Source organism: Hylobates moloch, unplaced genomic scaffold (assembly GCF_009828535.3).
Source record: "Hylobates moloch isolate HMO894 unplaced genomic scaffold, HMol_V3 SCAFFOLD_18, whole genome shotgun sequence".
Classification (NCBI taxonomy): domain Eukaryota; kingdom Metazoa; phylum Chordata; class Mammalia; order Primates; family Hylobatidae; genus Hylobates; species Hylobates moloch.
Window position 1 is genome coordinate 8,343,421 of NW_026652293.1, and position 21,653 is coordinate 8,365,073.

At 54.3% G+C, this 21,653-nt stretch overlaps 2 protein-coding genes across 3 annotated transcripts in view; one reads left to right on the top strand and one right to left on the bottom strand.

Moving 5' to 3' along the window:
* The window catches only part of RHEX (regulator of hemoglobinization and erythroid cell expansion), a 919,952-nt gene that overhangs the window by 603,114 nt on the left and 295,185 nt on the right, over positions 1-21,653 (bottom strand). The window lies entirely within an intron of this gene.
* On the top strand, positions 44-21,075 carry BLACAT1 (BLACAT1 overlapping LEMD1 locus). Of its 2 annotated transcripts, none has more exons than XM_058430437.1 (2): positions 44-127; positions 14,967-21,075. In XM_058430437.1, exon 2 carries the CDS (start codon positions 15,003-15,005, stop codon positions 15,102-15,104), a length of 102 nt encoding a protein of 33 aa, XP_058286420.1. In that variant the 5' UTR covers positions 44-127; positions 14,967-15,002; the 3' UTR covers positions 15,105-21,075. The 2 variants fall into 2 exon arrangements, with proteins under 2 accessions (XP_058286420.1, XP_058286419.1); XM_058430436.1 differs by lacking the exon at positions 44-127 and adding an exon at positions 10,893-11,000.

Here is a 21,653-nt window from a genome sequence, read left to right on the forward strand (position 1 = left end):
GAAGCTACAGCAGAGAATCGGACAAGGAGGGAAGAGAGAGATTGGTGAGGGGGAGAGAGAGAGAAAGAGAGAGAGAGAGAGAGACAAAGGAAGTGAGTGCAAGAGGAGCCGGCTTAGCATCTAAACTGTGAGTACTGAGCAAAAACAAATAGGCAGAAAGTGCTGCGAGTTGGCGACCCCTTGGCCGGGTTGGGGGCCCGAGTGCGGCTGAGGGGGACTTTCCTCCCCGCCCCGGGCTTGGCTGGGCGAAGAGGGGTCCCTGAGGCATGGGCGGGTTGCGGGTTCAGGCACTCACCTGAAAGCTGACCGGCGGCGGGCTGCGTCAACCGCCGCCCTAGGTCGACCAAAGAGGAAGCCCCCTCCCCGCCCCCATTGCCTTTGTTCCTTTTAAAGGATTTTGCCGCTGGTAGGATTGGGGGGAGTGTGAGAGGGAGCCTTGGCTCCGGAGGTTGCTGATCCTCCTGTCCCCGCTGAGTGAAACCCGCTTAGAGCGCCTCCTCCGTTTCCTTTATACCCCATGGTATGGAGTGGTATGAGGAAGGGGCTGTAAAGGGGATAGGGATCAGGGCTTTGTGACACCTGTGCATATGTTTGTCTGGTACCCTTGGAACAGAGGGCCCCAGGAGACCCCAATTTGGGGCCTGGGAGAAGCCATGTCTGTGGGCAAAACCACTAACTCCAGTATATGTGGAGGCAAACATGGTCCCAGGCTTAGAGGAGACACCAGCTACTTCCCACACACATCAGAGTCCTTCCTAGCCATTGTGTCTGTGGGGTCTAGGTCTGGCCAGACCTCTTGGCCATAAGCCTGCCTCCCACCGCCTCCCCATCCCTGGGGCCCTTGCATGCCTAAGAAAGGCCGGAGCTGGGAGCCCACCTGGAGGAGGAGCTCTGGCCGGATGGGCGCCCAGGAAGGCAGCTAGACGAGGATAGCTGCTCCCTTTCCTGAGAAAGGGTCCAAACGGTGCTCCCGGGGAACAAGAGCTGGCCAGCCCTGACAGTACTGAGCTGGTCAGGAAAGGGCGTCTGGGGGCCCAAGGGAGAGCCCTCCCTTCCGACCAACATTCCACAGCCTCCGTTTGGAAGTGTATACTGCCTTCCTTTCCTCAACCCTCGTTAACAGATTCTTCTTTTGCTCTGATTTAATCTTTCCTGATGATTTTTTTTTTTTTTACATACCTTAATCTGCCAGTGAACAACTTTTCTCAACTTGAGCCTTAAGAAGGGCTAACTTTGGAGGAAAAGTCAGCTCTTTTGAGGCTGGGATGGGAACCCTTGGTCAAAGAGCTCTGAATTGAGGGGAAAGGGATTGTCCTCTAAGAAACCCCCTTCGGGGGTAATTTTGGTGGCTTATGCCCTCCAGGAGGACACAACGGAGGCCTGGGGCTGCAAACAACTTCTATCTCTCAGTCACTCAATGCCAGCTTTTCATTGCCCCACTGGGGCTGCCACAGAGGCAGGAAAAGAGGATCTCTCTTTCACACACACACACACACACTCACACCAGATAACACTTCCTCCAAGTGGTATTGGGCACTCTCTGAGACTCAGGACCCCTCCCATTGCCCATACACCACCACCCCCCACCCCCATTCCACGCACCCCCCCACACACAAAGAGAACATCCAAGAGTCTCAGAGCTGGGGACTACTGTCCTAAAGGCATGAAGAGGAAGGAGAGACCCTCAACAAGGGAGGATCAAGTTCAGTGTAACCCTGGAAGAGGTGACATGAAGACTGGGTGGCAGGGGAGACCACAGTCCTGCCGACATGACTGCTCTGAATTGCAGTCGTGTGCATGTGGGCCTGCCTTCCCACTGGACTGCCTGCCGGGCCACACTGAGTGCTGTCTCCTGGTGCCTAGCACAGTGCCCATTCCACTGTATGTGCTCGGTGCATGTTTGATGAATGAGTGGTGTCCCTGAAGCCATTCTCCCCACCCTTCATCTCTGTCTGCCTCCTCCTCCAAGAGGTACCCCACAGGGGCTTGGGAGAGCCCAGCTCCATAGTTCTTTAGGCTGGGGCACCATCACCCCATGGAGGTTGAGGAGAGGGGCATGGAAGAAAAGGGGTGGGGGCAGGAATAGTGCTTGCGCAGACACTGAGACATTTCGATATTCATAAATTGCTCAGGTTGAAATGCATGTGAGTTTGCCAATGACCCATTCTTATATTTTTCTTTAACAGCTTTATTGGCTGAGAGGCAAAACTGTGGCCTGGGTCCTGGACTTGGGGAGGCTAGATTCTTGTAACACAAGAACCTCCCTGTGTCCTCCCTCCCACAGCCCAACCTTGGAGCTTAGTGGACATCAGATGCAGAGGCTGGGGGTACCCAGGCTGCAGAGACTCCCCCAGCTTCTGCCTGTGTTTGCTCTCCTGCCCCTGGGTCTCTTGCTATCTTCATTGCCTGGGACTATTGCCAGGTCTCCCGTCTCTCCCTTTCCTAAGAGCCCAGGGCTGCCAGGCTAGGACCTCCCTCTGTTTGCCTGGGAAGGCTCAGGCTCAGAACTGAGGCTCCTGGAACAACTAGAGAAAGCCCTTGGGGGAAAAATTGTGCTTTCCTGCTCAGTGGAGCAGTGCCCACCCCACTTTACCTCAGGGGGCTGGGGGCTCCCAAGCTGTTAAATGAGAGGGAACCTGAGCTGTCCATCCTTTGGAGTAGAGATGGAACCTGGGAGCAGAGGGGACCGGAGTCATGGGGAAAGGCTACCTAGTGGCCTTTCTCCGTAGCAAGCACACTGCTGGTCTAGTGCAGGTCTAGAGGACAATGTATGTGGGAGGCTGCTGGGTCCATCTTCATGAAACTAGCCTTCTCGTGCGTTGGTTCTGGGCCAGGGACTGCACCCACAGATCCGTCTCAACCACAACTCCAAATCTGCAGGCTTGTTTGGGGCAGATAGCAGAATCTGATCCCCTGAGGCTCTCTGAGGTTTCAGCAGTGCCTTCCCACCCCCATGTGAGTGGAATTAGATTTCCAGGCTTTGCTGCCCACTCACACCCCACAACCTGTTCCAGCCCAGGGACTCTCTTCCCTGAGGGGACAGGCATAAGGGAGCTCCAAGCACACACCAAGCCTGAAATATAGGAGAGCTTAGATCTCTTGCTCTTGTTTCCAAGCTTCATCAGCTATTCATTCATTCATTCATTCATTCATCGAATGCATACCTATACCATTCAGCCAACATCCATAGAATAATGTGAAATGCTTCTGATTTAGTCTTTTTGGATTGGAGCATATGTGGGGTGGTAAAAGCAAGTGGCTTTTATTTAGTACCTTCCTAATGTCCTGGTTCCCTTCCACCATGGGCAAAGGCAGGTCTGCTGAGCTCTAAGTCCCTGCAAAGGGTACATAAGTCTATGAAAGGCTCTGAGAGGACGAGTCAGCTCCAATATAGACTCATGAAATTTTGGAGTTGTTGGGACCTTAGGTTTTATCTGTCTAACTTAATTCCAGGTGCAAGGATCCCTTCTACATTAGCTCACCATTTATTCAGCAGCTACTGTGTGCCAGGAAGTGGGTCTGAGAAGTGGCTATGCACCGTGTGTTTGATGATCTCCGGTGACAGGGAGCCCACTGGCTCCTATTGAAACAGTCCTACTTCTTTCCTTTCTTGGACTGAGCCCAGTTTGCCCCCCTGGCCCTTCCCTCTGTGTCTTTCTCTGCTGTGGAGGGATAATGGTTCACTATTCTGGCAAAGGAGTTCTCCTCCTGGCTTAGCCTCAACCAGAGCCATCTCCAACCAGTGCCCTGATGTGGGCTGAGGTCCAGAGTGACTGTGTGCCCTTGAAGGAAATGGTGGGACTGGGGGCTCCCTAAAAAGGGAGTTGCTGCAGCCTGCTCCCCAGCGAAACAGGCTTTAGTTTTTATGCTGGACCTGGCTTCTGCAGCTTGCGCTAAGATTAAGGGACTTGTTACTAGAGAGGAGAGGAGGGCACACCAGCCAGCCAATCAGGCCAGGGACACCTGAGGTCTCTTCTCCCCAGCCCTCCCTCCGCCTCTTCCCCCAGGCCCCCTCATCTCTCCCTGCTGCCGGCGGTTCTGCCTGTGTTCCACCTCTGCCTCCACTTTCTCTTTGTCAGCATTCTTCTTTTCTGGCTCTCTGCTTTCTCTTTCTTTCAGGCTTCTCCTACCCTCTCCTCTAAGAGCAAAAAATGCCCATCCAGGCAAGTTGTAGCCTCCATCAACCTCAGTTCTCTCATCTACCAAATGGGAATAATAATAAATATTTGTGTTACTGAAAGATTATCATTAAGGGGGACCTAGATGCATGACACAGTTTTCACTAAAAAAAAAAAAAAAAAAGTTTCTTTTGCCCTTCTCCCCTTTTTTCTCCTATTGAGTTTCTTCTACATTTCCATCTGCTATCACCTCTGTCCTCTTCACAATTTCTCTCAGTGTCTCCATTCTGTGTCTCTCAGTTCCATCTCCCCCTCACTCCTGTTTTGTCTCCCACCTCCTTTTATTCCCTCTTGGTTACCCCCCTGACCACTCCCCGCAACTCCTGCCACAGGCGGCAGGGCCCAGGCTGTGCTGACAGCAAAGGCAGGCAGGCAGGGCGGGTGGCTGTCTCCACTTCTCATTAGAGGCCCAAGAATGTGTGGAGTCATGAGGGACAATGGGAGCCTGCGGCAGGAAGAATGGGGCCTCTGTTGGGGCAGAAGTTTCCCAAATCCGGCTGAATGGGAGTACCTGAGGGCCAGGGAGGGGTGGAAACTGCTGAAGTGGAGAGGAGGCCACTGGTGGTAGGTGTGGGGGATGGGCAAGGCTCTAGAATTGGCCACCATGGGAATTCTTAGCATCTGTTGGCATTTCTGGGGAGAGCTCAGACCTCAAAGGTGACTGCCTCTCTCCCTGGAGTGGCCAAGGAGGAAAGGGAGGAAAGGGATCCTGGGGGACAGAGCCAGGGGAAGCTAAAGAGAAAATGTTCCAGTGGCCCTGTGAGGTGGCCCTTATACACAGTGGATGTCCCGTGGGCCCCTTGGGCTGCTGGGCCCCAGTTCTCACCACCAGCAAGCTGCAGAAAGGTTGTGGTGGCCACAGAGGAGACAGGAATCGTGGGCATGGCCCCAGCTTGAGGAGGGGGAGTCCTCGAGGTTCTCGCCCAGCAGAGGCCTCTCACTGCCCAGGTTCTCGGGATTGGAACAAGCAGGGTTTTCCTAGGGAAAGGAGGTGAGGCTTGACCTGCTTCCTCTTTCTCCATATTCCAAGTGAGGTTCAGTCCGGCCTGAGACATGATGGCTGTCCCCACCTCCATCCCCAGCCCAGTCCCTCTGGCCCAGACACACCTTAGAGAGAGATGCCCCACTTCCACAGCTTACTTGGGGCTTGTCAGGTGGGCTGGGATTGGTAGGCAGGCCAGGGGCTGAGCCCTTCATGTGCCCAGGGATAGGCAGCTGGGATTGGCAGGCTGTGGCTGGGAATGCGAACGCAGGACTGGGTGAGGGTGGGTGGAGGGGGCTGGGCTCGAGCAGGTCTGAGAAAGGAAATGGAAGGACAGACAAGTGCTGACCTTGTCCTCCCAGGGCAGGGGAGTGGTGGGAGCAGAATAAGGGTATGGGTGAGGAGAGGAACCAGGGCTGCGGAGAAAGGGAGGGGGGCCAGGCAGGAGAGGGGGCCTGCAGGGAGCCATCTCAGGTCTCCTGCCAAAAATTAAACTATAAAAAAGCTGGAGGGGAGCGGCAGGGGAAGGAAGGAGAGAAAGGAGATGGGGAGGGAGGGAGGGAGGGACCAAACAGCCCCTCCGCACCAATAGCCCGGCAGGGGGACGTGAGTAATACATGGCTGGTTCAGAGGGAGTGAGATCAAAAGCCAGTAGATACAAGAGGTTTGTGCTTCACCGACCAGACAGCCAGAGGCTCAATGAGACCTTTGTTACTCAGGCCCAAGTCAGGGTTGAAGGAATACCTGACTGCCCCGCCTGCCCAGCCCGCCCCCACCCCCACCCCCACCGTCCTCAGGGCTGGGGGAGGGGCGGGTCACAAGTGAGTCAAGTTGAGTTGGGTACAGCTCAGCCCTGGCCGGTGGTGGGCGGGCAGGGGGAGGGAGGAGGCCTGCCCTCGCTGGGGCGTGGAGCTTCTCGGGGTGAGTGGAGGAGTGAGTGGCTGCCTGGAAGGCAGGAAGTGGCTCTGCGGGGAATTGTGAGGCGGACTGCGAGGGAAAGGGGGCCTTGTTGAGTCCGCCAGGTGAGCAGCCCCTGGGACCCCCAGCCCCTGGCCCAGCATCCCTTGGGAGGGAGCTGAGGGCATTCTGCCTAGAGTCCATGGCTTTATGCAGGGCCTGGGTCTGGGGTTCTGGGGGCCCATGAGCGAGGAAGGAAAGGAGAACCAGAGGGGGTTGGGGCTGGGGCAGATGACCCCAAAGTTCAGGTGGGAGGCTGCAGGATGCCTGATTGTTTGGCCCTTAAGGTTGGGCATGGCTGGAGTGTGTGGAGGGGCGTGCTGTGCTGTGCTGGGCTGTGCTGTGCTGTGCTGTGCTGTTGTTGGGGAATGCAGGATTCCTGTCCAGTGAAAGCAGGTTGCTTCAACCAGGGTCGTGCAGGGAGCCAGCAAGTGTGGCCCTGGGGCTGAGGGTACAGCTGGGGTGGGAGTGGCAGCTACTCCCTGGCAGAGGCAGGGCCTGATCTGGGCCTGAGGCCTCTTACCGTCTTCTTGGGGGCCCCTGGGAGAGATCTGAGGCCCCTGGGGCTTTCCTGACCCTGGGCTAGCAGGAGCCCTTAGAGGCCCACTTCTCTGAAGCTGATGCCTGCAGCTGACCCGTCACGGGAGCGGGTGGGAAAATGGTACTTGTGATTAGAACACACCTTTTCCAGGGCCCTGAGACCTTGGTTCCCCTCAACTCAGCTCTTCAATCCAGTCCTAGAGATGTCTGTGCTAACCCCCATGTCCTGCCAATGACAGCGGCAGGGCACTGCGCACCCCTCCCACAGCCTTGTCAGGGACGGCTCCATAGTGAGCTGCCTTCAGCTTGGGGAGGTTTCAGCTAAAGCCTTCTTTCTGCCTCCAACCAGGTCTGGAGATGGAGATCTCACTCTCCTCTAAACTATGCAAGAATGGGTGTTGTCGGTAACCACCCAGACTGGTCTGGGTAGCGTGGCCCAGCCCCCACCCCTGGGGGCACTCAAGAAACCTATTTACCCCTGTAAACAAAGGGCTGGTCCTCATCGCTGCCCTCCTTTACCCAGACCCTCCTTTGCCCTCTGTGCTTCCAGTGGCTGGACCAGAAAGAGTTAAGCTTTGTAAGGAGGGAGCCTAACCTGGGGGCCCCCATCCTGGGTACTGGCAGCAGCAGCCTTGAAAAGATCTGGCCTTATTCTCTAGGGGAGGGGTAGTTAAGGACCCTGGGCAGGGGGCTGGAAGCTAATTAAGGGAATTTAAGGAGGTCCTTTATGGCCAGGAAGCCACCCCTCCTCATACCCTGGAGTGAGGACCATTGTGTGAGGCTTTTGTAGGGCAAGAACTGGAAACTCATTACTGGGATGGCTTTAGTGCAGGTGGTGGAGGATGGTGAGAGGATTTAACCTGGGGGGCCCAGTCCTGGAGGGAGGCAGTGTGGGTGGGTCTGGGGTCGGGGGTGCTGAGAAGGGGAGTGAGGGCTTCTCAGGTGCCCCAGCTTCTCGCTTCCCTGTGAGATTCCTGCCGCTGGACCCCTCCACTCTGCTGTGGCCTATGGCTTTTCATTCCTATGTGATTGCTGTCCCAAACTCATGTAGGGCTAAAAGCCATGGGCTACAGTGAGGGGCGAGCTCCTTCTCCTGCAGCAGCTGCACCTCCCATGGGACCAGGTTCGGAGCCAGCCACCAAGGGGCACCAGAAGGAGGCTTTGCTTGGGGGTGGGGCATCATGGGATCTGGTAACCTGGGATCAGGGCTAGGCCGTGTGACCTTGGCGCAGTCACTTCCCTTCTGGCCCTGTTTCCTCACTCTGCAATGAAGAGACTGGGCTGGTGATTCCAGAGGGAGATTCCCTCTGAGAAAGGAAGCAGACCTTCAGGGTGTGCTGAGCTTTCTGAGTCGGTTCCTTCCCCCTTGCCAAGTTACTGAGGCCTGGCTTATGGCCAGAGATTTGGGGGCTGGAGTCGAGGGCCTCAGGGCATGAAGACTTGGGCCTTTGCTCAGTGCCTCCAGGAAAACCTCACTCCTTCACTCCCTTCTCTGAGGTCAGCTTGGAATCCGCAGCCTTTTTTCTGTCTAAGGAGACCTCTGGGCTCTTTCTGAGGCTGAAATGGGAACACTCCATGCCGGCCACGAGGGACGAGGAGGTGTCTGCAGAGTGAAACTAGGAAGGCAGGTGCTCCCCCTGGGCGACAGGCTGGACTCCAGGGTCCCTCGCGCCTGGTGTGCTACCGTCTCCAGGAGCTGCCCCCTCCTGTGGTGTGTGAAGGGCACCAGCCCTCCCTGCCCCCATCCTGCTTGTCACTTAGCTTGCCTGGCTCCTCCCTATGCCTGTCGCCACTCCCACATTCCTTCCCCGCCCCCTTTTAAATTGGCCTGACTTTATCCCTCCCATCCTGGAAGATTCCAACAGGTGGCTGTGGTGGAAGAGAAAGCATCCTTGTTCCTCGCCTTCTGCCCCCTGTTCCAGTCCCCACTCTGTCTAAGACAGACCACTGAAGAATCATAGAAAGCACTAGATTTGGTATTGACAATCAGAAGGCAAGTTTCTTATAATATCTCAGAGCCCTTAGTTTCACCAACCAACATTTACTGGGCACCTACTATGTACCCCGTGATTCTAACCGCCTTATCTGCATTAACCCATTTCATCCTCAGGACAGTCCTATCTACTGTTAGCCTATTTTACTTATGGGAATTCTGAGGCACAGGGAGCTAAGAAATTGGCCCACGTTCATATGGATAGGAGGGAGCAGAACTGGGACGTGAACCCACATGGTCTGGTGCCAAAACCCATGCTCTTAGCACATCATGCTGCATATTGGGAGAGCCAACACCCGTGCATGGGAAAGTACTCTGAAAACCAGGGAGTGCTGTACCCATACGGGAGGTTGTTCTCACGAGATCTCTATTGGATGCACGTCCACAAATTGGCCCCGTGGCCCAACTCCAATCACCGTTTGTCCATCACTGGTTTTCCTTTTCCCACAGGAGGTCGGGGGGAGCGGGGGGATCAGAACAATAGGAGAAGCAAAGAGAAATCCCAAGCCAGCTGGGTTTTTGCTGGGGCTGATCCAGGCTACTTCCCCTCCTGCCCCAGCTTAGATGGTGAAAGGAACAAGGCATGAGAATTGGCCAGGGTTTCTTACTTGCCCTCTGGGTTCTCGCACCCGGAGTTCAGAGATAGCTGGCACCTTCCTCCACCTCCCTCATTGTCCAGCTGCCCTGGGCCCACAGTGAGCCTATCCTATTCCCTACCCTGCTCTGAGGCTGTGCAGGCACCTGATTTGCTTCCCTTAACTCCTGATCTCCTAACTGGAAAGCTGGGTTGAGCCATGCCCCCTTCCTGCCCCCTGCAACTGGGCCCCTCCCGGGAATCCTGTTGTTCAGTTTGCCCCAGTAGTCCCTCAGCATTGGGCTCGGCCTGGGAGGAAGGGTACAGATGAGCCATGCCAGAGATTACACCTCTGTAAAGCTCTAGCAAGGCAAGGGACTTGGTAGGGATGGCTCAGTAAATGTTTGTTGAATGAAGTGCGAATTGGGAGAAAAGATGGATGGGGTAAAAGAGGTAAGTTGCCACCAGCAGGGACATGGAGCAAGCCCACAGCTCAGCAACTCACCCAAGACAGTCCTCGCTTTGCTGGGGCTGGGCCTGGATTGCTTCTGGGGGTTACAAAGGTGGATCTCCATTCTCTTGGCTACTGCCAATGGGACAGGCCTGGAGAAGATATGCATTGTATATTTCACGTGATTGTTCAACTGCATTGAATAAGCAAGTTGCCCTCATGCCCCTTCTCCCTGGAGGATTCACAGATCAGAGGGCTGTGTGTGTCCTGTCCCCTGCCTGCAGACGGCTGAAACTTTATTCCCAGCAATCTAAGTCTTTTTTACAGTCCTCAGATATACCCAGCATAAGGTCTCCCTTGCGAGAGTGGGCCCGTGTTTAACAACACTGAATTCAGATGACTCTCTCTTATTGTATTTGTTCCGTTTTTAGTGGAAATAGAGTTTGACTGCTAAGCCCTACTCCTTCCTAAATATAAAGACTATTGGGGAAAAAAAAGTCTCTGCCCCATCTTTCTAAAGTTTGACACTAGAGTTTGACCTTTGGGGTTCATTCTGGCGCTGACAGTCTGGTCCACCAGGTTCCCAGCTGCTGCTGCCTGTCATGTTGCCCACTCTTAGGGTGGGCCAGCCTCTGCCGAGCCAGGCTGGAAAACCCTGGGTGCAGGCCACAGAGTCATTTCAGGACTATTGCTGCTCTGACCTCTCCAGCTCCCAAGAATCTCAGAACCACTGAGAATGCTTGGCTGCCCTTGCAGTCTGGAAAAGTGGAGGGAGCTTTCTCCATAGGTGGGCAAGCAAGATACAAGGGGGGCTGGCCTGGCAAGCTAGGGTCTGTGGTCTCGGAAGGCCATTGGAAGCAGAGGCCTTGGCCTGTGATTCTAGAGAGCTCGGTGAGCCAGAGGCTGGAGCTCAGGCTCAAGCAGGCCAAGAAGGAGTTAACCTCCAAGGAGAATGCGGGCTTCTCCCAGACTGGAGGTCTGTGCCCAGTTTTGCTGGTGCCAACTCCGGGAAGAAGTCCTGGGATCTGTAGTTTGTGCCATCACCCACCCCTGGCCTGCCTGTTTATCAACACGGTCTTGTAGACTACAGTTCCCAGAAACCTGCAGAGGCTAGGCTTTGGGGGAAGGGGTGGGGTAGAAGGCTCCGTGGCGGCCAGAGGGAGAGGGAGAGGGAGGAGGTGGGGAGAGAAAACCCAATTCACCCCCTTCCTTTTTAATTCTTTCTCCTGGTGTGTCTGCTCCACCGCCCGAGCTAATCCCCCAAATCCGGTCTCCTAAGCCGCAGCTGCTTCCCTTCGCAGTGATGAATGGCTCAGGGAGGGAAGGTGAATTCATATTTTAATTACTGAGGCGCGGTGCTAAGGGAGCCAGGGAGGGGGTGGAGGGCTCAGCTTTGTTCTAGAGGCGCCGAGGGCACACCCTCCTTACTGGGTCACTTCTCTTTTGCCCTTTACCTGGGATTGGGGGTGGCGGGGAGTTAAGGTGGGGGTTGCCTTGTTGAGAGTGCCTCTGCTCTCTGCCTTGGGAGATGAAGGGATGGGTCGTGGGGGGCGCAATATCCCTCTTCTTGTTTATCAGAGAATTCCTGGCATGCCCCAACACTTTTAAATAGCTTCCTAGCCTTCCACCCCCGCTGCCGCCCACTTTGATGAAGGACATTGCCAAAATTTGAGACACTTAGGAGTTTGTGGTCTGCAAGCCTGGGGCCCTGGATTTCTCTTTATCTTACTTTCTGGCCTGCTGAGTCTTCTCTTTCTCTTGGTTCTTCCACATGTTCATGCTGTCTCTGACTCACTGCCCCATTTTTGCCAGAGGCGCAAGGGTTGGGACCCCGGGAGAGTATCTGGCACAGAGAGATGTGGGGGTCAGGCCAAGGGAAGGGATCAGCAGGGAGGCCAAGGAACCTCCTAGTGATGGGGGAGGACGGATGCTCTATGGATTGGCATCTCTTCTGCTTGGCTCCCACAAAGCTGGCTGGGCAGAGCATCGTCTGTGCCCCCAGACCGTAAACCGTCTTGGACCTGAGCTGGGAAAAAGCCAGAGAGGAGGATGGGGAAGAAGCCAGGGCCAACAGCTTGCAGTCAGATGCAGCCAACTGTGTGGTAGCAGGAGGTTTGTCCAGTGTCCACCCTGCCTCTCCGTCCTATTCTGGGTTTCTGTTTTTCTGGGGGCTGTTTTTCCATTCCTTAGTCCCTCCTGGACTATGGGCATGGAAAAGGAGGGGGAGGATAGGAGGGGAGTTCCCATGATGAGCTCTGATGAGTGGGGAGTGGACCCAGGTGCTAGTCCAGACTCCTCCCCCTCAAATAGACGCAGCAAGGGGACCTGACTTCAGGGAGCCTCCAGCTGGTACTGGAGCCCTCTGCCAAGGGTGAAGGGGTAAAGTCAGGGAAGAGAGTCGACGGGACTCCTGCCTGAGCAAAGCAGAGAGGAGCGGAGACCACAGCCTGGCAGAGGGACTCCCCAGGTACCTGCTGCTGGGGACTCTGAGGGAGGAGTGGGGTTCGCAGCAGGCAGGGACACTGAAATGGGTTGGAATTCTCTGCCCCATGTCCCCCCACTTCAGGGGCTGGCCCAGCAATCTGCCTGCTACAGACAGAGCCCAGGCAGCTTCCGGGGCATGGAGTTGTGCACCTTACAGTGAGGACCCTTTTAGAGACCCTGTTAGAGAAGAGGAAGGATGACCAGAGCACTTTAGAGCAAAGATCTGAGCAGAATAACCAGGCCCTGTGTATGATACTTTCTGCTCTTAGATACAAGGACCCAGGAATCCCACTGAGGCAGCCAGCCCTCAAACAGCTCTCGGGAGCCAGACTGCAGCCCCTAGCCCAGCTCCTGGCCAGCTTCATTAGCTCTCCTTTCCTCTGATGTGTAGGTTCTTGTTCCTGTGACATCACACCCCATCCTTCCCTACAGTGACAAGCTGAGCAAAAAAAGCCAGAATTTTCTTAAATTCCCCAAAGGACCCTGGGGAGGAACGGGTCATTTAAGGGGGTATATTTTGCTGTTTTTAAGAAAGAACAGTCATTGAAAAGGAAGTGGGGTGAAAAGGGAAGGGGATCGATGCACCCTGGGGCCAGAGACCCTGAGCTGCACTGTGACCTGTTTGTGGGGCTGCTACCTTCCTGGCTTGTTTTAGTTGAGTTCCTTCCCAGATTAGCCTTGTTGTGCCTGTCAATTTCTCCCCATGTATTTTTCAATAATCATGGGAATGCTTTGTTGATCATACCCTTGACTTACACCCCCAGCAAGAGAAGTGCACTCGTGACAATAACTGATTACACGGGAATCCACCTGCCCTCCCTCCCTCTTTCCTGATCAAGTTAGGATTCCAGCCCCTTAGGTTTGGGGTCTTAGTGTGAAACCTTGCCTAATCTCCTGGTACACTGAAATGAGGGAATGAAGGCCCAGAGAGATGTAGCCACTTGCTTAGGATGACACAGCATGTTAGCATCAGAGCCAGGAATAGAACCCAGGCCACCTAAGTCCCAGATTGGATCCCTGTCTCTCTCTAGGTTTGTCACAGGAGGGATCCAGAGATAGCTGCAGGGGATAGATCTAGAAATATAGTAGTTGTGTCTCAGGTCTATATATATCCTGGAGGTTGCTCTCTGCTAACTATATATACTCCACCAGAGTGGGTGTGTAAATGATGCTGGAAATCGGGTTATTAAATAACCAGCCTACCTACCCATGCTGACTCAAGCTGGGCCTCCTGCCCATCCAGCTGGCCAGTGGAAATGCATTGCACCTATTAATTACAGCTATTAGCTGTATTACTGGGACACTGAGAGGCTGAGGGAGGGGAGAATCTTGACAGGACTTGGCTCCACCGGACACTGTGCTTGGTGTGGGCCCCGGCTCTGTCTGGAGAAACATGAAGGAAGTTTTTCCAAAGGGGCAAGGTTGGCCAGACCAGTGGAACTGTCCAGAGAGCCACCACCTGGGCCATGCCACATTCCTCAAAGGCAGTGAAACCACTTGGCACATGTGCCTTGCTAGGGTAGCCCAGGACATCCTATGCAATCTCTATTGCTTGAGGGGCTGGCGAAGGAAGGCGCCTCATGCTTCCCTATTCGAAACCCCTCCAGCATAGTCCTGTGCCTCCCTCCTTCCCCGCAGCACTTGGGCTTCACTCACCTGCTTGCCCCCATGTTCTTCCTGGAGAGAGGAGTGATTCAGACCAGGCTGGGGCCTGACCTCCACGCAGGGCGCTTTCCTTCCTTTGTTCTCAGCTTCTCCGCTTGAGCGGCTTGAATGCACTTCTGCTCCTTTTCCATAGGCCCAGGGGCAGAGGAAGGGCAGAGAGGTGAACTGGAAAGATCTGCAGGTGGCTAAGGCCAGGGAAACCTAAATGAGCCTTTGGAGAAAGGGATACTCTTGCAGACTGAAGCTGAGCTCCCGAAGCTCCCTCTCTTCCCCAGCCAGACTGCCACAGATACCAGAGCGGCCCCTGGCTCCTGCTGAGGGCCAGGTCAGCCAGAGGTGGGGGACGACGTGTCCAGCTGGGGCAGATCCAGCCTCAGCCTCTACCTCAGACTTATGTGCCAGGGAAGAAACCATGTCTTTACCCTTTTGTATCTACCTCTCAACCCTTTGCCCAGCATAGGTGCTAAATAAAAGAGCCTGTTGGCTAAAAGAACCCTCTTTGCTGTCTGTTCTCTGCATGGTGAGGATGGGATTTGCATTGCTCTGAGCAGTCAAAGGAAGGGCATAATTGCTCCCTATAGGCTTTCCTAGAGTGTCAGACAACTTGGGGTTGTTAAGGAAGGGAGGAATCTGACTCGGTCCCAGGTGTCAAAGTAAAGCTACACTGGATGAAGGGGTCCGCATTTGGATGGAGGAGGGCCTGTCGTGTGTGCAACCTGCGGAAGCGAGTGGAAGCCCCCAGCTGGAACCTGTGTAAGGTGGCACAAGCCAGAGGCTATTTTAAGCCAGCTTGCTTCCTGTTCCCCAACCACAGGTGTATGGTGATGAGGTGGGGCAGAGCGGGTGGGAGGGGAAAAAAGGAGGCAGCAGCTGGGCCTTCTCTTTCCTCCCTTGGACTCACCCAGTCTCCAATGTGAGGAATGACATCAGCTCCACACAGATCAGGAAACACTGAGGTTTCAAAGAGCTGTTGTTTGGAGGCCTGACTCCTCCCCCAGCCGGTGTGAGAGACCTAGCGGGCCGCCTCAGGGAGTGGCAATGACTGGGCCAGACCCAGAGGGTTCTGGGAGCATTAACCCCAGCTTGCTTCTCTCTTCCTGCCTTTCTCCTGCCCCCTTTCCCTCCCCTGCCTTTCCCTGCAGATCTCTGGTGAGTGTTCCCCCAGCCTGGCATAGGGCATGCCCCAGTTCACTTTCGCCTGCTTCTGTGGTCTCCACGGCTTCTGCAAAATGAAGAGGAAGAAGGAGGAAGTTCACAGAGAGCGGGAGACGGCGGTGTGATCAGAACCAGGGCCCCTCCATCAAGCCCCCAGCAGGTCCCAGGCCTGACGGTGCCCGCTTCTGGCTGGGCCTTGGAGCAGGAAGCCGTGTGTGTATCTTAAGTCTTGATTTAGCGAGTGCTCTTCTCAGCCTGACTCTCACCCGAGGGCATCAGCCTCCTGTGTGCCTCTCATCCTCATGCCCACACCCATTAGCTTCCAATTCTCAGACCTCCTTGGAGAGAGGCCCCAGCCACACAAGGGGGAACCCCAGGACCTGCCGCATGCCTTCCAGAGACTGAGAAGCCCCAGGGAGGCCAAGGAGCGAAACTTCTTTCCTGCCCTGAGAGCTTCGGGGGACTCTTTTCAGGGTAACCGCATGAGGGATGTGCCACCTTGGGCTAGGAGAGCTGTTGCTAAATGGGAAACTGGCTGCTCTAGCAGAGAACCTCCAGCAGCCCTGACCCTGGAGAAGGCCTCCAGGGCGGAAGTGTGAGACTCTCCTGGGATTCCAGGACCTGGGGCAAGAGTCCTTTTCCAGCCCCCTGCCAGCATCCTCCTGGGCCAGGTGGGGCCAGGCCTGAGGTGGCCAGCCCATTGAGGAGGAAGGCAGAGGTGGCCAGCGGCTCCGTGGCTCCCTCTGTTCTTGCTCTCCAGAAAGCAGTGTTTCCTCCAGCCCCGGCCCTGACCCACCCATGTTCATGATGCCTGTGCTTCCTTGCCAGCATCACAGATGTGGGGAGGCCTGTTCCCCAGGCCCTGACTCCCCTCCTCAGGGACTGTCTTGCCGTGGCCAGACCAAGGGACCCCTTTCCTGGACTGAGCCATGCCCTCCCTCAATTCTCTTGTCTCCCCTGCCTTTTTCTTCTCTCCTCAGAAGCCACAGAGGGGACTGCGTTCGTATGTGGTGCCTTCAGTGGAAACTCTTGGGGTAGGGAGACCTCTAGGACTTTCCTTGACGTTTTCCCTCATGTCCCACCCCCGCCAACCTTCCAGCTTCAGCCTCTGCCCTTACCCCTAGCCCATTTCCAGGAGGTAGGAAGCAAAAGAAAAAAGCATTTCCTTCCCTCTTTCCTTCTTCCCTCCTTCCTTTCTCCCCCCATTTTGGTATAACTTAGCCTTTTGTCTTTGATCCTGGAGTTCTCCGGGGCTAGAAGACATGAAGAGAGGAATGCCAGCGGCAGAGATGCTTCAGGCAGATTCTATAAGCCTGTTCTCCCTCATCAGGGAACAGCTCAGCCAAGGAGCAAAGTCAGCCCCCTCTAGCTCCCCAGGGACAAAATAGCCCTTCTGACAGGCAAACAGGTGACTTGGGTAGAGAGGTCAAGGCCCCAAGATAGGAGAGTCTGGGCTCCCCTTTCCTTGGAATGCGGGCCTCTCTGGGCAACTAGGGAGGGCAAAAGGCTTCCTCGGCTGGTTCTCCCAGAACCTGGGAGAAGAAAGGGCACATTCTATGCTGGCAGCCTCTACCTGCCCAGCTCATGCCCACACTCAGGGGCCTTTCCTGAGTTTTGGGCAGATTTGGTGGGATTCAGGTTGTCTTTATGAGGCTTGAGCACAGCTTGAGTTCCTCCTCCCATACTCCAACCCCTTCCTTTGCCCCTACCTCCCAGCCCCCGCCTTCTACAATTTGTTATTTCCTTTCATATCCAAAGAATTATAAACAGAAGTCCTTCCCTCAAGGGAACAGCAAGATTCAGCAATAAAGGCCAGTGGGGTCACAAAGGACAGAAGAAAAACTCCCTGGTTCTTTGTCCTCTTGGATAGTAGAGGCCTTGGATGAGGCAAAGAGATGGGCAGAAAAGTTACCTTGATACAGAGGCCAGAGAGCCACCTGGAGGGCATGTGTGTCCCTAGCGGTCACCTGCGAGGCTGCAGTCTTAGAGAAGTCACTTCTGTGGCAGAGGATGAAATTGTATCCCCGGAGACTCAGAGGTATTGGGTGTTATGTCCTGACCACACGGGCTCACCAAGAGGAAAGGTCAGGAAAGTGGAGAAAGTACGTCCTGGGGAGCGGGTGGCCAAGGAGAGCTTTCCCCATGTGTGCCTCTCAGACCTTGGCAGGGATTGCAGCTGCAGGGGTTTGGCAGTGAGCCCATCCAGAGAGCTTCCTCCCCCGGGAGAACTCCCTTGGCTCCAGAGGGATACTAGATATCTTGAACCCTGGCTTTGGGAACATGGGTGGCGTCCCAAGGTCAAAGTGTTCTGAGTGGAGGTCCAGTTGTCCTCTGCCTCCAAGCTGGCAGCCCCTTCACCCAGGGCTGAGGTCGGGGCCAGCACTGCAGCTGGAATTGTCTGAGTAGGAGGTAGCAGCTTCTAGCCAGGCACACCCCAACCCCACATTCTATTGTCCCTCAGTTTTCTTCTCTGGGAAATGGGGACTTTGCTCCTTTTAGCATCTCAGGAAGCAGTCTGGACACCTGTGCCCTCCTCTAGGCCCTTGGATGAGCCCAGGGAATAGGGAAAGGCCAAAGCAGCCCCAGCATTCACAGACCCTGCGCCCTGGGCCTGTAACTTCAGGCCAGGCTTCTGCTCCTTGTGGGGTGGGCCTGGCTGCCCTGCCTTCCCATCCTCTCTCCATGGTTCTCTCCCAGAGACTCCACCTTGAGGTGGGGGCCCTGAGCTCTTGGGGCGAGGGAGGGGCACATGGGTAGATGATTCTGTGGAGGAGATCAGGCCTCTTGTTCTTGCTGTGTGGCACTGATTCCTCCTTGCAGTTGGGTGAGGGGGTCAGTTTTCCCCATCTATAAAGCGAGGACTTCCCATGGCCATTTTCCCTCTTGGGCTTCAGGCTGTTGAATGGAAGATCAAGAAGTGTGAAGGGTGCTTAGGGTCCTTGTGACTTAAGTGTTGCCTAGGACCCCGGCCCACAGGACCCAAGGGGCTTCTTGTCTCAGGTTGAAACCTTTTCATTAGAATGTCATTTCCTTCTCTGCTCCCAGGGAAGGGCTTTTTGCATGTAGCATATGGGTTCATAGAAATATATAGAGAGATTGTTATTTTTAGAAAAAAAAAGAGCAATAATTAACTAACTGAAATACATATGAAGAGATAGAGTGGGATGCAAGGAGCACTGAGCTGGGAGCCAGGTTTCCTGGCTTCTAGCCCTGCTTGGAAACTAATGACCATGTGACCTTAGACTAGTCATGTCTTATTTCTGAGACTCAGGTTCCTCAACTATAAATAGGGGATTACATGAATTTCCTCTTAAGTCTCCTTTGGAGTCCAGGGCTCTGTGAGTCTGGGAAGTTGAGCCTCAGTGGGGCATAGGGTTGTGGAACCAGAGAGTCGCAGGTTTCCTCTGCCCTCACAGATGCACTCTGTGCAGACAACAGACATATCGGGAGGGTGGATGGAAGTGGTATGGTGGCTCTGAGAAGTGAGAGGGGGAGTGAGAGGGAAAGGCAAGTCACCCAGAGCTTCTGCTAGAATCTTCCCCTAGCCAGGGCCCAGGACTCTCTTCCCTCCTACAGCCAGGCCCAAGGGGAGTAAGTCAGTTGGCCTAGACTCTGACTCCAAGTCCTGTCTAGGCCATCACAGGCGCCACTCTTATGTACGTTCGTTCTCACTTTCTCTCTGTCACGTACACACAGCATCACCACCACCACCACCACAACCACCTGCAGATAGATGCTCAAGTGATTCTAGAAAAGATCTCAAGGACTGGAGCTCTGCTCCAGTTATGTAACCCATGGGCTTCCCTTTGCACAGCTCCTCATGTGCCCATCTCCATGCTGATCAAACCACCCCACCTCATTCCTTGCCTTCTGCAAAGGGAAGTGCCTCAGGCTGGAGTTTGTCCTGTCTACAGACTGAATATGCATTTTGCCCAGTGGCTGGGGATGTGCTGGTGGTGGAATGTGCTGGTGATCGTTTCTGGATGGAGAGCCACAGCTCCCCAGTGTTCTGCCATGACTGACTCCTGACCTTGGCAAATTGCCTCCTCTCTCCCAGCCTCCTCCATAACAGGTGGCGATGAGTCCCATTTCCTCCCTACCTCACAGGAAGGCATGCATTAAAAAGGGCACACTTATCAGATGTGCCCAGATGTGGCTGGAACTTTTGGAGACAGATACTTGGTTCACAACTGCCGAGTTCAGTGGGCTCCTTGCAGGCTGGTCCAGGAAGTCTGGTGTTCCTCCTGAAGGTGGCTGCTGTGCCCAGCAGGTGATCAAGCTGACAATACCACAAGAACCAAGAAACAGAATCTGTTCCCAAGGAATGAACGTTCTATCTCTCTGACCCAAAAGCAAGAGTAAGAGAGAGCTGTCACCACCATCACCCTGCTCCCAACACAAACACAGCCCCCCAAGTCCATATTGCTGACAAGAGTGTCTGGCTTGTCAGGGTGAATCCTCTGGACCTCCAGGCCATCCCTGGAGTGGTAGTGCCCACTGTGTCAGGGTTGTTGTGGCCAGTCTGCCTGGGTTCCCTTCTCTAAATTTCCTTGGGATAGGAACTATAGATCATGAAGAAGAAACGAGAACCTTGACTCTTCACAGAGAAGCCCAGGAGGTCAGAACCATCCACCAGGAAGGTGAGTGGTAGCTGCCCAGGGCATCCCTGGAGGAAGTCGTCATGCTGAGGAAGAAATTGCAAAAGCCAAGAGCTCCCAGACCTGGGCAGCTCAGGAGCTGGCAGAAACCCCCCCCCCCCCCCGCCGCCAAGTCTGGAGTTCAAGGGTTTTCCTTGTGGGCTGCTGGTCTGTCTCTTTCCCTTCTGGGGCAGCCGTCTCTCCTCCTTCAGCTCATTCCCGTGTTCCATCTGAGAGGCGGGAGGAAGGCAGGAGGGGGAGATGGCAGGACCCAGACAGATCCTCAGGACTCTCCCAGCCTCTGTTGCCATGGCAACACTGCTATTTTTATCCCGTTGTTCATGATGCTCAAAGCTCTAACTTTCTCTGTTCCAGAGAGGCCAAGCTGGCTTCTGCCCTCATCCTTCAACACAGCATCTTCTCCCAGAGGCCTGAGGATGGGAAAGAGTGATGGTGAAAAGGGGAACCCCTTAGGTTTAACCAGGGGGAACTGTTTAACAGGGGTTTGTCTCTGCCCTTTTGAGCCTTTTGTTTTCTACCTGGCTCAGGCACCCAGGTTTATGTTTTCTAGATCAAAACTCCCCATGGTCTCCCTGAGAGACTGCTCCAGAGAAAAAAGAGCTGCCAATCAGGATGGATTTTTTCCTACACAGGTATGACACTGCAGCCACTTCCCTTCTTGGGAAAATTAAACTTCATTCTGAAGAATGTCCTGTTGGTGGTATAAGCCAACCCCTGCCCTCCTAAAAAGGGACAGATAATTAAATTTGGTTAATTAGCAATCAGATTCACTGGGGAATCTAAACCAGTACTTCCCTTTCTTCTGTCCCTCCCTCAAAGAACTGAAACAAATGGCTTCATGTCTTTGTCCAGTCTTTCTGCCTAAAGCAAAATAGCATATATTCTCCAGGCTGAAAAGCAGATTCCTCCCCACCCCTACTCAAGACCGCCACATTTCAATCCAGGCTCTTGAAGACAGTCTAATGAAAGGATTTTTGTTCTTTCTCTGTCTGTTCCCTCTGGCCCAGCTTCTAGTCCTCTCCTTATGTCCCCACCTCCATGGCAGTGGCGAGAGACCCCTGAGAGTCAATGGTGCTAACGTTCCCCACCTATGTACCCCTATGTAGTTTATCGAGATTTGAACCCAGCACCTGGGTGGCTGTGTTGGGCGGATACATTTCACATCCTCAAGACCACGACCCTGGTGACAGGTCTGGATTAATTCTGTAAAGTAGCACTCTATATCATGCTAAACTCCTGCACTGAGGTTCTACCTCCGCTGAACTGACTCGTGGATGGTTAAGTTTCCTGGGGTGGCTGGAACCCATTTACTAAGCCTCTAATTGGTTTCATTTTGGCTCAAGTTGCATGGTTTCCCGAATCTATGCACCTGGAGTAAGCACTTTTCTGGTTGCCACTGAAAAGCATGCCGGCAAACGCTGCTCTGTTAATTGCTGTAATAAACAGACTTTATTATATCCCTTTGCAGTAAATGGATTATGTTGTCAGGGTAGAAGGGGCATCCGTGTTTATTTTGCACTGTAATACACTGCAGCAGCAGAAGCTAAACATTTGTTTCCATCAAATCTGCTGAGAGGAGGGAGAATGGAGCCTGGGGGGAAGAGTCAGGAGTATGGACATAAAGTGAGGTGTTGGGGCCAAGAAGTAGGCTTTGGGAGACACCCCAGGTCCCCTGGAACTCCGTGAGCCTCACTTGTGCTATCTCTAAACTGAAGGAAGCCAGGCCTCATGCCTCTTACCATCTCAGAAATAATAGTGGGATAAAGCCAGCTAGAGTGGGTGGGTGTGGGGAACAGGGAAGGTGGTTTAGGACTACAATGTGATCACGTAGTCTTAAAGGTGCTTTTAAGAAAGAGAAAGGGCCAGGCGCAGTGGCTCATGCCTGTGAGGCCGAGGTAGGAGGATCACTTAAGCTCAGGAGTTAAGACCAGTCTGGGCAACACAGCCAGACTTCGTCTCTACTAAATATATATATATATTTTTAAAAATTAGCCAGGCATGGTAGCATTCACCTGT